Genomic DNA, 23,756 nt, shown 5'->3' on the forward strand with positions numbered 1-23,756 from the left:
GTCAAACATCCTAGCCTGAGGAAAATAATAATACATTGAATGTATATAGCACCTTTCCCATGCTCAAGACACTTAAGATCCAAATACTTTTTTTCATAGAACAATAAACAAGTAAATACAGGATATGCAAAGCATTAAATACAGTAAAAGAAAGAATAAACCAGAGTATAATACTAAATTCAGTATTAAAAGAAATGCCTGAACAAATCACATAATTTGTGATATAACACACACACAGATTATCATGAGCATCTGGACAAGGAGGTTACCTGAAAGAAGGAGCTGAATTTTAGGTTAAGGTAAAAGCCTTCCTGAACAGATGAACAATAAAAGAATGAATGGAGTCAGCTGATTAAATTAATTTTGGGAGGTCATTCCAAAGTCTGGGTGTTATACAGCTGAAATCCCTAACACCTGTTGAGTTCAGGTTAGTGTGGGGCACAACAAGATTGCCAGAATCAAAGGACCTTAGTGGGCGAACAGGAGCATAGCGATGGAGAAAGTCACTGATGTAGTCCAGTGTAAGGCCATTTAAAGCTTTGTAAGTTATTAATAAAATTTTATACTCAATCCTTTAAGACACAGGGAGCCAGTGAATCTGAAGCAGGATGAGCTTGATGTGCTCGCTGTTGAAAGTTCATATAAGGACTCTTGCAGCAGAGTTTTAAATTAACTGGAGATGTGATATAATGTTTGAAGAGGCACCTGCCAGTATGTATTTAAAATAATCAATGTGGGATGTGATAAAAGCATGGACAAGTTTCGCAGCATTAGAAGCGGAAATGATAGAGTGAAAGCAGGATATGTTATGGAAGTTGAAGTAAGGATGTTTCTTAATGTGGTTTATGTGGGTGGAGTAAAAAAGTGAGGAATCAAATATGACACCAAGATTCCTTGCATTAGAAGGTCTAATGAGATAGCTCTTTCAAGGGTGACTGAAAATGAGCCAGTTTTCTAAAGTTGTGCTTTAGTGTCAATTTGCAGGAGTTCACTTTTGTTGCAATTTAATTTTAAAGTGCTAGGCTGCATCCAGGTTTTAATTTCACTGAGGCAAGTTGTGAGCTGAGAAAGCTCTGATGAAGTTTCGCTTTTAACATTGAAACAGAGTTGAGTATCATCTGCATAAAAACGATAACCCAGTTCAAACCTATGAACAATATGGCCAAGGGGAAGCATAGAGATGCAAAAGAGCAGAGGCCAAGGACAGAGCCCTGAGGAACTCCTTGTGTGATCGGTGCTGAACTGGCCCTGCTGTTGCCAAGACTAACAAACTCTTGCCTATCAGTCAGGTAGGACTTAAACCAATGGAGGGCACTGGCAAAGATACCCAGAATGTTCTCAATTCTGGACAGTGGAATGCTGTGTATGACAGTGTCAAACGCTGTAGTGAGGTCTAACAGAATTAATATGCTGGTTTGTCCAGAGTCTGCTGCCATAAGCAAATCATTGGTTACCTGAAGAAGGGCAGTTTCACAGTTGTGCTGTGCTGTGCCTTGAAACCAGACTGAAAGGGTTCCATCAAATTATTAGAAGTTAAGTAATTGGTGAGTTGGGAGGCTATAACATGCTCAAGAAGTTTTGACAGGAAAGGTAAGTGAGAGAGAGGCTGATAATTGTTAAGACTGTCAACATCAAGACCAGACTTTTAACAATGGAGTTACAGAAGCGATTTTAAAAGTGGCTGGTACAAAGCCATTGTCGAGATATATTTATTATTGTTGTAGCAGTCAGGATGGAGGCAGAATTTAAGTGTGGCGGGGATGGGGTCCAGTACACAAAGAATCAACCTCATCTTACAAAGCAGGTCATTATCAAATGCAGATGTTTCTGGTAAAACATAGAAAAGGAGCTGGATGGAGTGGGGAGACAGGGAAAGATGTAAATGGATGAGGGATTTATGTTAAGTCATTTAGATCTTTAATTTCCATTTTCCAATCCGCTGAATCCGAACACAGGGTCATGGGGGTCTGCTGGAGCCAATCCCAGCCAACACAGGGCACAAGGCAGGAACCAATCCCGGGCAGGGTGCCAACCCACCGCAGATCTTTAATTTTACTTGGAAAATGTGTGTAAATCCTTACATTTCTTATGAACACCCTGAATTAGGGCAGCTTGCCCTAATTCAGACTTTTTCAGTTTAGAGTGTGTTATGTGTTTCAAAAAAAGTACTAAAAACGTCTGTGGAAACTGTTAACTACATTTACATTCAGAATCATTGGATGTTTCTAAGAGGAGCTATGCAAAGTGATATTTAAAGTAGCAGACAAATCACATAAAATAAAAAATTAAGTCAGAAAAAATGATCCTAGTAGTACAGTGTAAAAATGTTTACTACTGAACTTGAGAAACATAAGACAAAAATATGCAAGAGCTAGAGGCAGTGGGTTTAGCTTGGGATTATGATATATCAGGAATTCAAGAATCAAAAATAAGACGGGAATTTATAATTAGTGTTGTTGCATCTCAAAGGAAAGACAGACAATGCAGGAAAAGAACTGGCATTGACATGTATATAAAAAAGAGATCAATATAAATGAAAGTAAAATGTCAGAATAACTGTGGATTAAATTGTTAAGAAAGAAGTTCAGATATTTAGTGCAAAAATTTTCTGCAGCCTACCAAATTCCAGTAAACAAACAATAGCATTTAGCAATGTAGCAATAGTAAGACCTACATACACCAAATTATTCAGGAAAACTATGGCTCATTTTTACTAGCCTGAAGAAAGAAATAAGTAGTGAGCTCCTGAAACAAAGTCTCCAAAAAGTACTACTTACTTTAATCTCTTTACCCCATATTTTAACGTACAAAAGCAAAGGGATTTAATACAGAACAAATACATTGTCAAAGTGTAACAGTTATATACAGTGTTCTGTATGCAGTCTTCAGTTCATTTAAAATGCGACTTCAAAAATTATTACAAGAACTAGAAAGCACGACATAACTCCTGTTCTTAAGTCATTACGCTGGTTTCCATTTAAAGAAACAATTTACTCAAAAATTATATTTTTATATGCTACTTACCCAATGTAGTTTGTAGTGATGGGCAAAAATATTTCAATCTCATGATTTCATCAAGAATGGACATAAACAAACTTTTTGAAGGAACGAACATTTATAGTAACCAACACTGAGCCACTCAAACAATATAAACAGTATCCATGAAAAAAAATCACATTACTCATGTTGTTTAATCCTTATGTCAAGTAATCTCGTTGTTTGTTCAGAATTGTGTGAAAACATGCATTTTTTTGCTGAAATATTGTTCAATCAATATTTTTGGAAAATTAGAACAGTGCATGCAGAGGAAATGTGTTCACATGGGAACAAGCTTTGAAAATGAAGACCCTCCCCTCTTCCCCTCATTCACTGCTCAAAGGTTCTGTCTTCAGTGTCTTTAAAAAATGTGTTTCATGTGTATGCGTTATGTAATTAGTAATTTGAGCAGTTTGTAAAGTTTCTAATTGCAATTTACCTGTGAATTTAGTACAGTGCTTTGAGTCTACACTCAATGAAGAACACTATAGAATAATAAAGTGAACTGTACTTACAGATGATAAAAAAATAATCACAATAAATGAAACAATCTTTAGAAACACAAATCACAATTCATAACACTGAATCTTTGTATCTGAATTAATGTTGTCTTATTTTAATTTCTTATTTTGTCTTTTATTTTTCTTCTCTTCATTATGTAAAGCACTTTGAGCTACTTTTTGTATGAAAATGTGCTATATAAATAAATGTTGTTGTTGTTGTTGTATCTGGATGACTTATAAATAAATCACTTGCACAAGCATTTTTGAAAATGATAATGCTGTAGAGAATACAAATGCCAAGTCCAAAGTGCATGTAAAAGAGATCTTGCGCTAATTTGGAAAAGTTAATGATGGGGAGAAAATGTCTTTATTTGGACTTCCTGAATGCAGACATCAGCTAAGGCAACCAGGAAAGCTATCAGTTAATCTTAGGCAAAAATTCCTTCATTCAAAAACCTGCATTCCATACAGATTTTTCATAAGGTACTTTTGTAGCTGATGGTAGAAACACAGAAACAAATGCATTTTTGCCAGGACAAATACCCCATAGCTCTAAATATGTAGCACAGTAATCTCAGACAGAAACTTAATGAAGAAATATACATTTCAGAATATCTATGAGCATTTTTATGTTTTTTTTTTTTTTAATAGAAATATGAGTCAGTGGAAAGTGCTGCGAAAGTGCTGTGACTAGTAGAGATACAAATAAGATTTTGGCACTGAGACCAGTATGTGTGAGTAATGCAGACACATGGGTTTATGCCTTTTAGATATGACTTGAGTGGCATCTGTACACAGGGCAATTAAGAAAACAGAGCAAGCAGTGAATTTTAATGTGGTGCTGTTGAGAATAATAAGGCTGATGTATTACATCTGGTATGAATATATGGAAATTCCACATCCATAAAATCAAGTAATCAAAATATCAACATGTATCTTTGTTTTTCTTAAAGACATTTTCTTTCCTCAGAAAGTAGTTTTCATTTACATTATAATTTACTTTTAAGAAGACATTCAAGAAAGACATCAGTCATGTTAAACACACACTTACATAAATACTGTATATTCTAGCCCACAATGGCTAAAAAAAGCAAACAACTATCACCACATTTTCTTTACAAACACCAAGGGGCTTCGCCCCTTGCTCGCTTCGCTCGCCAACCCCCGTGTTTGGTTTTCCAGATACACACTTTTAAGATTTTTTTTTCTTTGAATTGTTGCTATTTCATTAGTTTCACATTTATTTCAGAACTTATGTAAAAACAATATTTGGAATCTTTTGGGTCCCAATATGCTGAATCTTTTAAATGAGGTCAGTGAGACATGTGTTTAATGACTTTGTACCATAATTCAGAAGAGGTTTCTCTGTCTGAAATTTCAGCACAGACAAATCGATCAACATCATCAGTAATTCATTTTTTTTGGAAAGTAACCAATAAATGCATGTGAGGTAAACCCCGTTTTTGAAATTCTCTTGACTTAAACTTCGATCTCTATTCGCCTTAGTTATTTCTCCGAGTAATAATTTCTCTTTGTTTGTGCTAATGCGATCTTTACTTTCTTTTTTTTGTCACTGTCTTTTTTTTTTCATATTCTGTATCTTGCTCTGCATGTGTCTTTTAAATTCCAGTTTTCATTATCTCTAACCTACTCTGCATGTGTTTGGCCCCCTTTTTTTTAAACCTCTTTATGACGTTTTACTTTGTCTTTTATTTCTGACCTTGCTTTTTTCTGCTTTTTTTTCAATGACACCTGGTCCGTGGCGATTATTTTCCCTTTTTCGAGTAATAATTTCCATTTGTTTGTGCTACTGCGATCTTTACTTTCTTTTTTTTATACTTTATAATTTTCCTACTTTCATATTCTTTAACTTTCTCCACATTTGTATTGCACATACGTTTTTTTTTTAGCCTTTCGAATTCCACTGCTTTCATAATCTGCTCTGTATGTTTATAGCGCCAACGTTTGTGAATGTGTTTATGAAGTTGCGAAGGCGAAAAGACTTTGTTTTCCACTCTTTGCCTTTTATATATGATCTTGATTTGTCCTGCCATTTTTTCAATTACACCTGGTAATTGTAATGATTAATTACATTATGTTTGCGCTAATGCGATCTTTACTATCTTTTTTTTATACTGTAGCGACTGACGTAATAAAGTGTCGCAAAAGTTCTAGTTGAACAATTGCCGACTTCGTAACCCCAAACACAACTTTCTAGCACCCACTCCGACCCCTCCTCCCCCAGGTCTCGCCCTCCCTTTACCGCATCAATCAATACCCCGTTATCGGTCTTCCGTGCTGTACTCCGCCCTCCCTCAATCGGACCTAACAGTCACTTAAAACAAAAAAGGCTTCAACTTGGCTGGGACGCTACAATACTTTCGAATTTTACTGCTTTCATATTCTGTACCTTTCTCTGCATGTGTATTGCATCATCGTTTGTTTAAGCCTTTCGAATTCCACTGCTTTCATAATCTCTTATCTGACATTTTTTCTCTCCAACGCTTTTGGGTCAGTTTTCTCCGTGCTGTTCTTTCATCTAGAACGTATTGTCCTTATACGCTTTATATGTGCTGAGAGCACAGGATCTGTGTGTGCTACGTGCATTTACATGTCTGAGTGTTTTGCTGGCTGGCTGTGCTATTATTTGATAAGAAGGGCGTGTCTTGAAAGAATTTCATGTTACACGTCCCTGCAAGACAGCCCTGGGACAATCTCTTGGCACCAAATCTCATGTTACGGTCCCCGCGAGACGCTTCGTGGCCAGTCTCTTTTGTCTCGCGGGTCTTTTAAATGTCTTCCAAGAACTTCCAAGAAGATCACATATCGTCGATTTGCTTTTGCTTTCCAGGATTTTTTTTTTTTTAATAGAGAGATGTTACAAGGGTACCTTTCTTGTTACAATTGTGTTTTGGATTCAGGAAATATTCAGATCCCTTGGCTTTCAGCGCATCTCATTGTGTTGCAGGTTTAATTTTAAATAGATAAGTTGACCATTTTTACCCATCAACCTGCACTCAATAACCCATAATGACAAAGTGAAGCATGTTTTCAGCAAGGTTTGCAAATTTGTTAAAAAACAGAAAGTGAAATCTCTCATTTATATAAGTATTCAAACCCTAAATTCAGTACTTTGTAGAAGCGTGTACTTTGAGTCTTCTGGGGTCCTGTATTTGGGCTTGGGTTTATCCCACCACTCCTGGCAGATCCTCTCAGGGTCTGGTAAAGTGAATGGGAAACGTCTCTAAACTGGCATCTTCAGGTCTCTCTGCTGATGTTTTATGCGATTCAAGTCTGTGCTTTGGCTTGGCCACTCCACCATTATCATGGCTGAAAGGTTAACTGTCCCACTCAGTCTGAGGTTGTGTGCATTCTGGACAAGATTTTTTCAAATACCTCTCTGTATTTGGCTGCATCCATCCTTCTCTCAATTCTGAGCAGTCTTCCTGTCTCTGCCACTGAGACACACCTTCATAGCATGATGCTGTCACCACCATGCTTCACTGTAGGAATGGTATGAGACAGGTGATGTGCAGTAACAGTAGACATAGTGTTTGGAGTTCTGACCAAAGAATTCAAGTTTTGTCTCATCAGACCAGAGAATCTTTTTCCTCATGCTCCAAGTCATTTAAACCAACCAACCATTCAAGTTCTAGACACATCTGAAGGGTAATTAAAGCAAAGAGGATGCACCTGACCACAGTTTGGAGTGCCACCTCAAAGGGTTTGAATACTTATATAAATGAGAGATTTTGATTTGTGTGCCTTCACTTTACTGTTATTTCATGAAATTATTCCAACTGAGTTTGTTTATTCATTGTTTAAATCTCAAATCTAGGATACCACTCCTGCCACAATGCCGTCTTAACTACCTGAGTAGTGGTGATGTTACATATAATGATCTGGATCATCTCCCCAGCAACATGTGCTGTTGTTGTATACAATATGGTGGCACTCATGTTCTTATCATCCCAAAATGGTGATGCCCTTGGTAAAACACTCTTTCAAATGGTAACAATGTGATGTGATTATATTAATGGTTTAAAAATAATATACAAATGGAAAACAAACTCGACATTTAAATTTTATGCAGCATGTACCTAAAATTAAAAAATAAGACTCCAGACACTAACTTTAAAAACCAATTACTATAAAGGTAATAGAGTCAGATTCTTTAATGTATTAGGTTGAACACAGTGTTCGGTTCTTGTCATTGTACTACACAAATGTTGTATGTAAAGTGCTTTATAAATAAAGTTGACTTGACAAATAACATAGCTACATTGGAGGCTGAACAGAGAAAGAATGTAGCCCTGGAATAAAGGTCATGTCATCTTGTGACAATCTAAGGAATTTGAATCTCTTATCTTTGAAGAACTGTGACCACTGCTTTCGGTTTTGTTCTGGACACATTTTATTTATTTAATATCGCGTTATTTATTCACATTTTTTAGATTTTGTATTATGTTTCATTTCTGTATATTGCTGTTCCTTATTGTCTGCCCTGCCTTCTGTATGGTGGCTCAAGGTGGGTGAGGGCCATCTGAAAATGTAGCTGTCGGTGAAGCTTAAGAGGTCAGATTTATAAAACATGCTTAGGCCCAAAAAGAAGCGTGAAATGTGCATACACAACTTTCCACTCAAAGGTCAGGATTTATAAAAGAAAACTTGATGGGAGAATTTGCATATATGTATGGTAATTATAATCCATGTTTGTGGAAAATTTCAGAGAAACTGGGAAATGCAGCCAAACCAGCTGAATTACATCCCTCAAACACAATAATTCCTATCACCAAGCTATTGTTATTATGTGTGTTGACATGACAAACATATTAAACCTCAGAAATGAATATGATGTACAGACTCTATTTTAGTTTCCTTTTAAGAGGGCCAGTGCTGCATATTTGCATATTTTATTGTCACTTTTCAGGGAACTGGCTGATAGGTCAGGAATATCTCAGCCAAACTTCAGCTCTGTCATGCCCACTGTGCTAGAAGTCATTAGCCGTAGAATCCCTGAAGCCTACAAAAGGTCTTAATGTCAGGCCACCTTAAATTCTTTCGTACCTCTCCATCAGCATCTTTGTTTTGCAAATGTGTCAATCAGCACTGGCAGCAAGCAGCAGCCTGCTATCCCGTCCCCCACCAACTCAGCTGAAGTTCTCCCAGCTCAAGTTTGTTTATCTTGGAGTGAGGTGTCTATAATTGTATAGGGTAAATATATTGTTATGTGGAACACATACATTTCATGTGTGTTGTGTGTCTACAACAATCTATGTAAATGTAGGATGACAGGAAATGCAAGGCAAGAAATGTTGAACACATAACTATAACCAAAACGTTTTTCATGTTATACACATATATTGTTGGATGTGTGAAGACTGAAGTCCAAATATCAAATAATCACTTTCACAAAAGGTACAACAAAAAACATGTGTGCTTTTATTCAAGAATAGAACCAAAGAAAAAAATTATTCAATTTACATGTTACTGGCAATGTATTAAAAGTGAAGGCCAACTCTCAATCTATATGAACTAGACACATCAGCTTAGCTGCTGCAGAGGTAAGAACTCTTGTCTTATAATCAAGAGGTTGCAGGTTCGATCCTGGTTTCTTCTTGCACCTACTGTTTTGAGTAGTGAGCACTGTGAAGAAGCTGTCTGTTCTTACGGTCCTGCCTTTGTCCAGTCTGATAGCGGTCATGGGACATCGTATCTTTGATTGCCAGTACAACAAATAGTTCTGAGCAGGCATCAGCCATATTGCTGCTCTTGTGAAAAGAATAGATATAAATGCCATCAACTCAGAGAGGGAGAGGAAAATTTGTTGTACCACGTGAACGTCACTGAGAGAATAAAACTGTGATGAATTGTGATCTGTGCTTACAAACGTCATGACTCGGTGGCTGGGTAAAATCATGATTCATTTACTTTGAGGCAATTAACATTTACTGATGGTAATTAGATAAACTGTATTAATCCTAAGGGGAAATTCACATGCATACAGCAGCTGAAACATAAAAAACAAGACTATAGATTCACAGGACAAATAATACAGCCAATCAATCAACTGGTATGTAAATAAAAATAAATGAATAAATAAATGTATATTTTTCAGATATTCCAAAATGGCATTTCAAAATTAACTTAACCAGTGCCCCAGGCGGAAGCACTGAAATGCCTGATAGCACTGGGTAGAAAAGACACCCAGAGGTGCTTCTTAGCACCCCAAGGTGGAATAAGCTTGTGGATAAAAGTGTTCCAAGAGAGCAACTCCTGGAGGGGATGGAGGAGATTTTTCATGATGGCATCCAATATTGCCACCATCCTTTTTTCTACCACAGCTTCCAGTCTGGACAGTGTTTTTACTGTGATGGTGCAGGCTTTCCTAATAAGTTTATTCCAGCATTGTGCTTCGTTTGAGCTCAAGTTGCTTCCCGAGTAGAGCACAGTGTAGAAAACCACACTGGCTACTATGGACTGATAGAACATTTTCAGGTCTTTTGATGTGTGCAGCAAGCTACCGAGTCTCCTTAGCAAATATAAAATAATTTTTGGCCACTTGTATTTTTTATGGTTATTATTCTGTATGAATCTTTTGTTGTTTTTTGGATGGTGGTACAGTATTTAGCTCTGTTGTCTGACAACTTAGATTTCATTTTGGCCACAATAATTGCTTCTGCATAGTTGGCAGATGCTTCCCTATCCCTTAGGGACACTTAAAAAACTATTGCACCATTATAATCCACTCAAAACTAGTTCAGTTCCTCCTTTTGCATTGACTTCAATGCATTTTTTAGAGTTTGAAGTTCCTTAACGTTTTCACCATTTCACCGAACATATGGCACAAGTGATCTTTGTGAGGTAACCTCATCACTGGTGACCAATTACCCTAACCTGCTATGACTTTGAGATATGCATAGAAAACCATCACCATTCACTATAAAGTTATGACTCTGCCAATGAATATTCTGATTGTATTTTATAATATTCTTGTAATGTCCAAAATTTATGAAATATTAAGCATCAAAGGTAGTTACTGAGAATTATTTTTTTTTTTCTGTTTTTCTCTTTAAAGTTGTCTTGATTGCTTCCTAAGTAAATGATTTATTCATGCAGTGGCTAATGCTGCTGCCTTGCGTATCAACTATCGTGGTCTTGATTCCCATACCTACTTATAGTCCGTTTGGAGTTTACACCAGTTCCAGTGTTTGTGGGAGGATCCTCCAGCTAGGATGCTGAATATCTCTGGGTCCACGGTTCTTGAGGCTGATCCTCCAATTAGCTGTGAACCACCCAATCTCATTGAGACTGCACAGGTGGTGAACAAGCTGAGGATAGGGAAGGCTACAGGGATCTGTGGTATCCAAGGTGAACTTCTCCAGTCTGATGGTAAGGCTGTCCTCCTGGCATTGCAAGCAGTCTTTGCTTCCATTTGGGATACTGGCATCATCCCAACTGAATGGAAAACGGAACTTGTCATCCCTATCTGGAAAGGGAAGAGTGATCGTCGTGGATTGTGGCAACTACAGGGGGATAACACTGCTCTCAGTGCCGGGTAAGGTGCTTGCTGCTTTCAATCTCAATAGGATCCGTGATGACTTGCTCACCTATCAGTGACTGAAGCAGTCTATGAAGTCTACCATTGACCGCATCCTGGCACTGAGGGTTCTCATGTAGCGCAAACATGAATATTGGCAGAGTTTATTTGCAGCCTTTGTCGATTTTCGTAAAGTGTTTGACTCAATTGATTGAGCTGCTCTGTGGGACATCCTGAGACTTCACGAGATCCCCTCAGGGTTGCTGGATACCATGGCCGGCCTGTACACTGGTACTGTGAGTGCTGTGCAGAGTGGAGGCAGAACCTCTGGGTTTTTCCCAGTTGGTTCTGGGGTTCGTAAGGGGCGTGTTCTTGCTCCTACTCTGTTCAATGGACTGGGTGTTTGGCAAGGTCGAGGCTCTGCTTATTGCTCTCAAGAGCCTGAGCGAGGAGTCTGAGTGTTTGGGCTTGCGAGTGTCCTGGATTATAACCAAGATCCTGGTCTTTAATGACCTCTTGGGCACAGCCATCAGAAGTGTGTCTGTCTGCAGAAAAAGTGTCGACCTTGTCAAGAGGTTTACTTACCTTGGCAGTGACATTCATGTCTCTGGTGACTCTTCCTATGAAGTCAATAGATGGATATGGAGAGCATGTGCCATCATGAGGTCGCTGGAGAGGGGTGTGTGACGCTCCCAATATCTATGCAAAAGGATGAAGGTCCAAGTCTTTAGAGTCCTGGTGCTTCCTGTCTTGCTATATATGGTTGAGAGACATGGATGCTATCCAGTGACCTGAGACGAAGACTGGACTCCGTAGGTACTGTGTCTCTTCGGAGAATCCTTGGGTACCATTGGTTTGACTTTGTGTCGAATGAGTGTTTGCGCATGGAGTCCCGAATAAGATACATTACTTGCACTATGAGGAAGCGTCAGTTATGGCACTATGGCCATGTTGCGCGATTCTGCGAGGGTGATCCTGCTCGCAAGATCCTCCTTGTTGAGGACATAGAGTGGCTGAACCAGGCCAAGGGGACGCCCAAGTAACATCTGGCTGTGGCAGATATAGGGTCATTTCTGGAGGGTGGGACTGAACCATGTGTCTGCCTGGGGGGTTGCCAACCAGGATCCCGAGCTGTTTCGTCATGTGGTGGGTGCATCAACATGCTGTACCAGTGCATGCTCCCCAACCTAACCTGACCTGACCAGTGTTTGTAAGGGTTTTCCTCTGGGTCCTGTTTTTGAACTGCGATAGCAACTACTTTCAGTATTAATAAAGCTCCATAGAAATTGTGTGGCAAGGTTTTAATACATAGTCACTTGTTAAAAGAACAGCAGCAGTTTTTGGTGTTGTTCCTAACTCAGACATCACAGGATAAATGCCTGAGAATACTGTATATTCTTGAGTTTTCTGCTATTGTGCATGAGATTTTTGCTCTTTGAAAACCTGATATAAATGTCAGCATCTTCCACTATTATTTACTGTGTATCTTATAACCCTTGTGAATAATTATTTAGTTAAAGATGTATAATTAAAATAATTTGTTTGTCTTTATTTACAGATGCAGCATCTGGTTCTGGAGATGAGGGTAAGTGTTGATTAACATGTAAAAACATTTTCTTCCTTTGCATCAAAAGACTTTTAAACTATACTCTGCTCATAAGCAGAAGTTGACTTAATATAATTTACATTAAAACAAGACCCATGTTTTGAAATGTGTATAAAATATGTACCATTTATTTAAGTGTTTTTCTGATTTATACTGGGTGGCTGCTTTTTGAAGTTCACTGGTTTGTTATTTAAAACAACCAATCATGTTGTTACAATTCAATATATGTAGAAATCTGGCATGATCAAGTGATTTAGTTGACTGGGCAAAAGGCATTGATTTCTGGCCGTGGTATGGTTATGATTTGTGCCACAGAATGTTCCAGCATTTCTGAAATAGCTGGTCTCTTGGGATTTTCATGCAGTAGTCTCTATGGAGTTTACAGACAATAAGGCACTAAGCAAACAGTATCATGCAAGGAGCAGCTCTTTGGGCACGAATGACCCAAGGTTTCCAGAGAATGGTGAGATGCAGTCATGCTTACAAGAACAGCATGAATACCAAAAGTACAGTTCAGATAACAACTGTTTTATATTAGTGATGTGCACAAGGGTACGTCTGAACAGACAAAATGTTGGGTTGAACCAGATGGGCTACACCAGCAGAAGGCCATGCAGGGTTTCACCTTTGTGTAGTAAGAAAAAGACAGATAAGGCTATATTGGCAAGTTATCACCAGGCAGTACACTTCACATTTGTGCTTTTCAGTCTGACCTTTGAGAAACAGTTACTGCTGTCTAGATTTACTGGGATGGTGTTGTCTGTCTTTACAATAATTTCAGATTTTAATGATTACATCTTGCCTGAAGAAGGGGCCTGAGTTGCCTCGAAAGCTTGCATATTGTAATCTTTCTAGTTAGCCAATAAAAGGTGTCATTTTGCTTGGCTTTTCTCTAGATTTTAATGTTTAAATGTATATATTTCATGCATGGATGGACTTAGCAGTTATATTTTAGTTTGTTATAAATCATGTGCATATTTTATCAAGTGTAAAAGAAAAAGTCTAGTTACACATCAGATTGTTCCAATACTGAATGAGTGGTACCTTTGTAGTCACACTGACATTTAAAAAGTACTCACCCCCTTGGAAGGTTTCACATTTTATATGTTATATCAAATTGAATCACAGTAGATTTAATTTGGCTTTCTTGACACTGATCAACAGAAAAAGACTATGTAATGTACAATTTAAAACAGATCTCTGCAAAGTGGTCTAATTTATTGATATAAAACAACAAATAATTAAGTGCATAAGTGTTCACCCCCATTTAATATGACACTGCTAAATTATCACTTGTGTAGCCAATTGGTTTTAGAAGTGATGTTATTAGTTAAACTAAGATCCACCTGTCTGTAGTCAATGTGTTTCACATGATTGTGGTATAAATGCACCTTATCTGAAAGAATAAACTTGGTGAGTTACTATTGTGGCCTAACCTACACAATAAAGACAAAAAAACATTCCAAGCAACTCTGTAAAAATGAGAATGAAAAGCACAAGTCAGCGGATGAAGATAAGAAAATATACAAGCCATTGAAAAATCCCTTAAAGTACAATTAAATCCATTATTAAGAAATGTGAAGAGTGTGTGAAGAAGCTGTAAATCTGTCTAGAGAAGGCCATACATAAAAACTGAGTGATCGTGCAAGAAGACTAGTGAGTGAGGCTACAAATAGACCTATGATAATGCTGATGGAGTTACAAGTTGCTGAGTTTGAGAGAACATCTGCTGCTTAAGTGCTTCACCAATCACTGCTTTATGGAAGAGTGGCAAAGAGAAAGCAACTGTTAAAAAAATGCTCAGGACAACTCAGCTAGTGTTTGCCAGTCTGCACACAGTAGACTTTGAAGTCTGCTAATATAAGGTTTTATGGTCTGATGAGTCCAAAATTAACCTTTCTAGCCATCAGACTACATGCCATGCTTTATCAAAAACACACCATCCCATTATGAAGTATTTTGGTGCTGAGATCATGCTGTGGAGATGCTTTTCTGCAGCAGGCCCAGAAAAGCGTGTGAGGGTAAATAGTAAAATGAATGCAGCAAAATACAGAGAAAACCTGGAGGAAACTGAATACAGTTTGCAAGAATCTTACTGGAAAACAAGTCTTCTCCCAAGCGTAATGTCAAAGCTACACATGAATGGATTATCTAAAAACAACAATGTTTATGACCTGAAGTGACACCTAGTCAGGTAGATATAGCCTGATTGAGAATTTGTGACTGGACTTGAAAAAGGCCGTTCACTCACAATCCCTATGCAACCTGGCAGAGCTTGAGCAGTTTTGCAAAGAAGAATGGGGATAAAATGGCAGGAACCTGAGCACACATACGCAAGGCTGTTATCTCTGCCAAATGTCCATCTACTAAATACTGACTTGAAGATGGTGAATACCTATGCAGTCAATTCATTATTTTGTGTTTTATAATTATAATTAATTTAGACCAATTTGCAGTAATCTTTTTCACTTTGACATTAAAGAGCCTTTTTCTGTTTTTCAGAGTCAAGAAAAAACAATGAAATCCACTGCAATTCAATGTAATATAACAATAAAATGTGAAATCTTCCAAGTGGTGAATACTTTGTTTGGTGCTGTATTTCTTTTTATTTCCAAATATATACTTTCAGGGTGATCTTTAAATGTGAAGAAGGAATAGTTTAGTAATCACTTTAAAAGATGGGATAACATTTCTCCATTTCATTCTCAACCCACTGATAAAACAATTTTGAGTTTTGAAATATTAATGATGAAATAGATGTGCATCTGTCCTTCCTTTCTTATCCGAAGTGTGAGTTCTGTGATAGATGATGCCTTAGTGAGATAAAAGGGGAGCATATTTTAATAGCTCAGAATGAATTATGTATGAAGCATCATATTGTTATTGAAATTCTGTGACAGTTTCACAGCTGATTTTTTGCGGTTAAGTGTCTTTTTATGGTGTTAAACAGCTGAGGCACATTCAGCACAGGATTGCACCTTTACAGTAATACTAGTTTAAGGCTTCTTGCTGTGCTTCCTAGGGATTTTAGTTGATGGTTTCTCATTGTATATTCTATTGTAGTAAAGACCTACAGTTTTAGAAAGCCTTATGGCAGTAATCATCTCTTTAATTTTCTTTTAATGACATATGCCATTTTAAAAGACATTAGTCGGTGTAGTGTGTATCAGGTGCATCGGTATCTTCTGTTTTTCTCTCCATTTAATATAATTTCATTTATGGGACCTTTTATGTCAAATTAGGTAATTTCTTAAGGTAAAAATTGGCTTGGAGGCGTGCAAAATGTGTGGAGATGTTAATTGTGTTTAAATAACCATAGCAGACAGTTTTTAATTGTTGTGATGAATGAATGGACTCTTTAAAATATTTAATTGCTGATCTTTTTGTTTATTTCACATTCATTACATTATGTCTAAAGCCACTCAGTAACATGTAGAAGAAATTTTTGAAAGTGATTTTAATGGTTTTTGTTGTAGTCGTAATAAGATGGTTATACTTACATTTTTCTTAATTTATCTGATTCTGTAATTTTAGTAGCTTTTTTTATTGTAGTGCAGGAAATTCCTTTTATGACAAAAAATATTTCCCTTGTTCTCTCCACATTATTTTTCTGCATTAATTAATAAAAAATAACACTCTTCCCTCTGGTCATTTCTTAACCCTCCATTTCTCTTAAGCAATATTGAAAGCCAGAGCATATGCTGACAGGCAGCGGGTTCAAGACAAAAAGCAGTGTTGAATGGCATGCCAGTCCACAGCTGATAAACACTCTGTTTCCCCAAAAACTGTGTACAATGAGTAAAACTTTGGTATTTATCAAATGGACTTTATGTCTTCACAATCATGATATATATTAATTTGCTACATAAAATTATGTTCTAAAGTGAAATGTGTTGAATAAATTTTAAAAATATCTGGTCTGTACTTGTAGCTTACAATGGTTCTAAAGGGTACACAGGTCCATACTTGAATGAAAAAGCTTTAAAACATATCGAAAATGTTTATTTTTCAAGCCAAAAATATATATTGAGTACTGCAGTACTTATACACACATTGCAAAACAGCAAGTCCATGTTGTTTTAAGTAGGTTAAAATGCAAACCATTTTTGTGAGATTCAGCCATTTTAAAAGGAGACTGCTGGGTGCATCACTTCACCAGCTACCCTGTTTGTCTTCTCCGCTGGCAAGGTTTCAGCCCCATGGAGACTGTCACTGTTGCTGCCTGTGGCATGGGGAGGAGGAACTTGGCCACAGGGGTTTGGATTCACATTGACCAAGTTATCGCCAAGCTCCTAATATTGACAATATTGAATTTTGATATATTCAGATGTGAATTGATGTCTCTGTTCTTGACAATAATAACTGAAAAAGGCACACTTATGATCACTTTTATTCTATCACTATATGTAAGCTTATTTCTTTATATCATAAAGATTGCTTCCTGCTGTTAGATTGATAATAATGCACGCTGGTACTTCAGTCAAGTCAAGTCAAATTGGGGAGCATGCACTGGTACAGTGTGTTGCCGCACCCACTACACGTCGAAACAGCTCGAGATCCTGGTTGGCAACCCCCCAGGCAGACACGCAGTTCAGTCCTACCCTCCGGAAATGACTCTCTATCTGCCACAGCCAGGTGTTACGTGGGCGACCGGTTGGCCTGGTCCAGCCACTTGGGTCCCCAACAATGAGGATCTTATGAGCCGGGGAAATGCGCCACATGGCCGTAGTGCCGTAACTGACGCTCCCTCACAATGCAGGTAATGTGCCTCATTTGGGACTCCATGAGTAACTGTTCATTCGACACAAAGTCAAACCAACAGTACCCAAGGATTTTCCGGAGAGACACAGTACCAAAGGAGTCCAGTCTTCATCTCAGGTCACTGGATAGTGTCCATGTCTCACAACCATATAGTAAGACAGGAAGCACCAGGACTTTAAAGACTTGGACCTTCGTCCCTTTGCATAGATATTGGGAGCACCACACACCCCTTTCCAGTGACCTCATGACCCCCCCCCATGCTCTTCCAATTTGTCTACTGACTTCATAGGAAGAGTCACCAGAGACATGAATGTCACTGCTAAGGTAAGTAAGCCTCTCAACAAGGTCAACACTCTCTCCGCAAACAGACACACTGCTGATGGCTGTGCCCAAGAGGTCATTAAAGGCCTGGATCTTGGTTTTTATCCAGGACACTCTCAAGCCCAGACACAGACTCCTCACTCAGTCTCTCGAGCGCCCTGATCAGAGCCTCCATTGACTCTGCAAAGATCACAGCATCGTCAGCAAAGTCAAGATCCGTGAATCTTTCTTCACCAACAGATGCCCCACAGCCACTGGCCCCACGACCTTGCCCAACACCCAGTCCATACAAGCATTGAACAGAGTAGTAGCAAGAACACACCCCTGACGAACAACTGGGAAAAACACAGAGGTCCTGCCTCTACTCTGCACAGCACTCACACTACCAGTGTACAGGCCAGCCATGATATCCAGCAACCTCGAAGGGATTCCGCAAACCCTCAGGATGTCCCACAGGGCAGCTTGATCAACTGAGTCGAACGCTTTGCGAAAATTGACAAAGGCTGCAAAGAAACTCTGCCAATATTCGCGTTTGTGCTCTATGAGAACCTTCAGTGCCAGGATGCGGTCGATGGTAGACTTCTTAGGTGTAAAACCAGACTGTTCCGATTGCTGGTAGGTGAGCAAGTGATCATGGATCCTATTGAGGACGACCCTAGCAAGGACCTTACCCAGCACCAAGAGCAGTGTTATCCCCCTGTAGTTGCTGCGATCCAGGCGATCACTTTTCCCTTTCCTGATAGGGATGACAAGTCTCATTTTCCACTCAGTTGGGATGATGCCAGTCTCCCAAATGGAAGCAAAGATTGCTTGCAATGCCAGGAGGACAGCCTTACCACCAGCCTGGAGAAGTTTATCCCGGATACCACAGATCCCTGCAGCCTTCCCCCCCTCAGCTGGTTCACCACCTGTGATATATCCAACATCCTAGCCGGAGGATCAGCTTTGAACAACTGCTCAAAGTAGCCAGCCCAGTGGGTCACAACTGCAGTGTCATCCGTAAGGACCGTTCCATCAGTTGCCCTGACTGCGACTCTCCGAGGAACAGATTCGGATGTGCATAATGCTTCGATTCCTCTGTAAGCAGGATGTGGGTCGCTAGACCACAAATGGTATGTCACTTGCTCACAGATTCCTCTAACAAATGCCTCTTTATCTGCCCTCAGAGCCCTCGCAGCCGTCCTTCTTAGTTCCCAGTACAGACTTGAGTTGCAATTGAGCTGTGCGCTGAAACTCCTCTCGATGACATCCAGGGTGCCCTGTGAGATGAAACACCTCCTTCTGGGAACATCGGTAACACCAACACAACCATCAAGCAACCCAACCTTCAGGGTCTTGTCACGGAAGGTCTCCCACATCACATTAGAATCGGCAGTCGTCCCCAAATCTGAAAGTTCCTCACACAAACTGCGTGCAAACTCATTAGAAACAGCCTGGTCTTGGAGTCTGGCCAAGTCCAGGCTCATTTTCCTAGCAGGTGGTAACCTACTGGACCTAAGCTGGATCCTAAGAGTAGCAACAACAAGTCTGTGGTCAGAATTCACAAACTGGGCACTTCTGTAGACCCTGCAGTTTTGCATGAGCCTCCAGCGTCTGCCCACGAGGATGTGATCGATCTCCTTCACCGCACCACTAGTATTGGAGTACCTAGTCCAATGATGCGGTTCAGGGCGCTGGAACCAGGATCCAGCGATTCGCAGCCCCTGACCTTTTGCAAAGTCAAGGAACATGGAGCCACTTTCACCATGGTCACCAGACTCATAGGGACTGACACAATCCTCATAGCCGTATGGGCCTCCTCAAATTGGGACCCAAGTGCTGCCGTGCAGTAGGTGACCCCTCAGCACCACACCAGTTCCGATCCCCAACAGACCTGATACTATTGGCTCTCCAATGGTTTTGACTCTTCCGGGGATGGGGCTCCCGAGGGCTTTCCCCCATCCCCTTCATGATGCAAGCAACTTTCCTATGGGTGACTGCAGCAGAGCTACTCCCGCGGAGAGCAAAAAGGAGTCCGTTCTGTAGTCTCGGAGCTTTGTGAAGTTTTTTTATGGTGGCCGGAGTGCTAATCCTGCTACCAACCCCAATGATTTCCCTGTAAATTGGAGGACCACTTGTAGGGTCAGATGCAGTTTAACGTCATACCCAGGACATTCCAGGTACTTCAGTGAGAGAGAATATTGAGCAGGCACATAGAATGTACAGTAATTAGGTGACAAGAACTGAATAGATAGATGGGTGGATGAATGGATGCCTGTCTTCCTAACCCGCTTATCCAGGGTAAAGTTGTGGAACAACTGGAGCCAGTCCCAGCAAGGCAACAACAATCCCTGGACAGGGTGCCAGTCTGATGGATGAAAACATACCCACACAGACACAGGACACTTTAACAATGTCAATCCACCTTTCCTGCATGTGTTTAGACTATAGGAAGAAACCAGAACATCAGGAGAGAATTTTCAAACTCCAGGCATATGTGAATCCCAGTCTCCTTCACTGCAAGAAAGCAATGCTACCATTGTGCCACCCTTCCATTCATTAGCATTGTCATTATTAGTAAATGCTGTCCTTAATATCTTCCATCCTTTACTATTTAAATGGAATAGTGCACTTCCAATGATATGGCCATTGATGCACAGCAACAAGCAGTCCATGGCAAAGATATTCTTGCACCTCAGCCCACAGTGAAAGCGGCAATGCTGGTGCTCAAAGTAATGCTGGCTCGATTAATTGAGGGATGATATGTTCAAAGTCAATGCCACCCCACGAAGATGCCCTGGACCAGATCAATTGGAAAGTGGCATGCCAAAAATCAGACCCTGTGTCAATGTGGGACAAACACTAGGAAGAAAATTAATATATTCATATATTTTTCTCTGTTATAGGCACAATATTATTGATAATAATAATCCTTCCATCTTCCTAACCTTGTCCTAGCCAGGATCATGGGGTAGCCGAAGACTATAGAAAGCTTGTATCAAGCATGAACAACACATGGACAGGAACACATTAACACACACACACACTTGGGCCATTTTAACAGTGCCAATTCACTATTATATTATTTGAGCACACATACAGTATGCATGTTGTTACAAGCCATGGCAGAACACAACAACTACAGAAATAGAATTGCAGAAGCAAATGTAAGATTTTAAACAGAAAAATAGCTTGGCTTTGGGGGCTTGCTGGGTTGTTGTAGCATTCCAACCACTATGGTGGCTATAAGCAGACAAGCAAAAAATAAATGTATTCTTATCTCAAGATTTTATCTGTGAAAAAATAATTTTTTCTAGTTTCCTTCCTTTATCACAAGGATGCCTCATAAATGCAGAAGGATTTGCTGCTTCAGAATTGTATGTTTTTAGTAACTCTTAAGACTTTTCAATTCAATTATGGATCTGTATACCCCTACACAGATGGGATATTTTTCAAATTTATTTAAAAAAAAATAGTTTAGAACACACTTTTTATGTGGCAAATGAATACCTGTATATACTGTACTGTGATTGTGAAGAAATAACCACGTTTATTTTTAATTGACCTTACAATGAGTAACTTTGGTTTGGGGAAAAATCCTTGCATAAAACTCACTAGGTGAATATAATACCCACACAGAGAAATTGCAGAATAGAACACAAGTCCTTGGGGCACCAGCAGTAGCCCCTGAAGCACTATAGTGTCCTGTTTTACTTCAGTATACATGTTCAAATCAGTTAGGTAGTTCACTCAGTCTCAAATTCAAAAATCCCAGGGCTTCTAATGACCAGAATTTTTTTTTTTTTTTTTTTTTTTAATATTTTTATTTTATTAATTTTCATTGTAATCATTCCATACAAACAGATCAATTTATAACCCAACAAATTTGAAAACAAATCAAACCCCACCCCTGAGAAGGAGAGCTTAGCTAAAGGAAAATTTCTTTAAGCTTTTTAATAAGGCAACATTAGACAAAAGAAGGGGAGAAGTAAATATCTATATAAATAAGAGATGGAGAAGGGAGTTAAATGCAATAATAGTTAATTCTCTTATTCTAAAATAATATTGATTAAATCCTGCCAAGTTTTGAAAAAATTTTGTACAGATCCTCTAACTGAAAATTTGATTTTTTCCAATTTCAAATAATATAAAACATCGGTTTCCCACTGACTTATAAGAGGAGAATTAGGATTCTTCCAATTTAACAAAATAAGTCTGCGTGCCAAGAGTGTAGTGAATGCAATCACCATTTGCTTGTCCTTCTCCAATTCAAGTCCATCTGGAAGGACACCAAACACAGCTGTTAGTGGGTTAGGAGGGATTGTGATACTGAGGCTGTCTGAGAGGCACTTAAAATTTTTTGTCCAAAATGATGTTAGTTTGGTGCAGGCCCAGAACATGTGACCCAGTGAGGCAGGAGCTTGGTTGCAGCGCTCGCAGGTCGGATCCTGGCCTGGAAACATTTTGGACAGTTTTAAGCGAGACAGATGAGCTCGATATATAATTTTTAGTTGAATAATTCTATGCTTTGCGCATATAGAACTCAAGTGAATTCTCTGCTTTGCTACCTTCCACTCCTTTTCTGATATATTGATTAAGAGATCTTCTTCCCAATGTCCTCTTGGATCTTTGAAAGGTAGGGACTCTAATAAGATTTTATATATTACGGAAATAGTGTTTGATTCCTCGGAATTGAGCAGTATTTTTTCCAGCATTGTGGAGGGTGCAAGGTGGGGGAAATCGGGCAATTTCTGTTTAACAAAATTTCTAATTTGAAGATAGTAAAAGAAATGTGTAGCCGGGAGGTTAAATTTTGAACGTAATTGTTCAAAAGATGTAAATATGTTGTCTATATAAAGATCTCTGAGCATTTAAATCCCAAAACTTTTCCAGGTATTAAAAACTGGATATACTTGCGAAGGTTGAAAGAGGTGGTTCCCTTGCAGAGGTGCCACTGATAAAAGATTTTCCATCTTAAAATGCTTCCTAATTTGGTTCCATATTCTGAGTGAGTAAAGCACAATTGGGTTATTAGTATATTTGCGATAACTTTCATTTATTGGAGAGCAGAGCAGGGAATATAAAGAAGTACTACAGGATTTTACTTCTATTGCAGACCAAGCCTGTGTATGTGCATTTATTTGTGTCCAGGTTTTTATGGCTTGTATGTTTGCTGCCCAGTAATAAAACTGAAAATTAGGTAAAGCCATGCCACCTTCTGCCTGAGGTCTTTGTAGGGTCGCTCTTCGGATACGTGGGTGTTTTGAGTTCCAAATGAATGAGGTTATTATTGAATCTAACTGTTTAAAAAACGATTTATTGATATATATTGAAATGTTTTGAAATAAAAAGAGAAGTTTAGGAAGGATATTCATCTTAACAATGTTAATTCTTCCGGCTAGAGTGAGATGAAGGGTTGACCATCTATGCAAGTCTTGCTTAATTTTTTCCATACAGACGCCAAAATTTTGTTGATAAAGAGCTTTATGTTTACTTGTGATATTTACCCCTAGGTATTTAAACTGATCTGCTATGGTAAAAGGTAGGGTGTCTAATTTAATATTATATGCTTGTGAGTTCACTGGAAAGAGTATACTTTTATTCAGATTAATTCTAAGACCAGATATCTTTTGAAATTCTGTTAGTGCTGTTAAAACAGCAGGGACAGTGTTTTCTGGGTCCGATATATATAAGACCATATCATCTGCATATAGAGAAATTTTCTGTTCCAGTCCTTCTCTGACAATCCCCTTTATCTGATAAGAATTTCGGCAGTGAACCGCCAGTGGTTCAATAGCGATTGCAAACAACAGTGGCGACAAGGTTGCCACGTTCTAGTTTAAAGTAGTCTGAGCAAATTTTATTAATACAAACTGAAGCTTCTGGACTGGTATACAGTAGTTTAATCCAAGCACAAATATTCGGGCCAAACCCAAATTCCTCCAATGCAGTGAAAAGGTAATTCCATTCGATCATGTCAAATGCCTTTTCTGCGTCTAATGATAGTAAT

The 23,756-nt window shown here is 38.9% G+C and overlaps 1 protein-coding gene across 3 annotated transcripts in view; it reads left to right on the forward strand.

Annotated features, from left to right (window-relative positions):
* tmeff2a (transmembrane protein with EGF-like and two follistatin-like domains 2a) overlaps positions 1-23,756 on the forward strand; it is a 748,263-nt gene that overhangs the window by 260,084 nt on the left and 464,423 nt on the right. For all 3 annotated transcript variants that reach the window (XM_051930531.1, XM_051930530.1, XM_028807628.2), the window contains exon 4: positions 12,638-12,664. In XM_051930531.1, coding sequence (XP_051786491.1) covers positions 12,638-12,664 — 27 coding nt within the window. The remainder of the gene's footprint in view (positions 1-12,637; positions 12,665-23,756) is intronic.

The sequence above is a fragment of the Erpetoichthys calabaricus genome, chromosome 8, assembly GCF_900747795.2.
Source record: "Erpetoichthys calabaricus chromosome 8, fErpCal1.3, whole genome shotgun sequence".
Taxonomy (NCBI): Eukaryota; Metazoa; Chordata; class Cladistia; order Polypteriformes; family Polypteridae; genus Erpetoichthys; species Erpetoichthys calabaricus.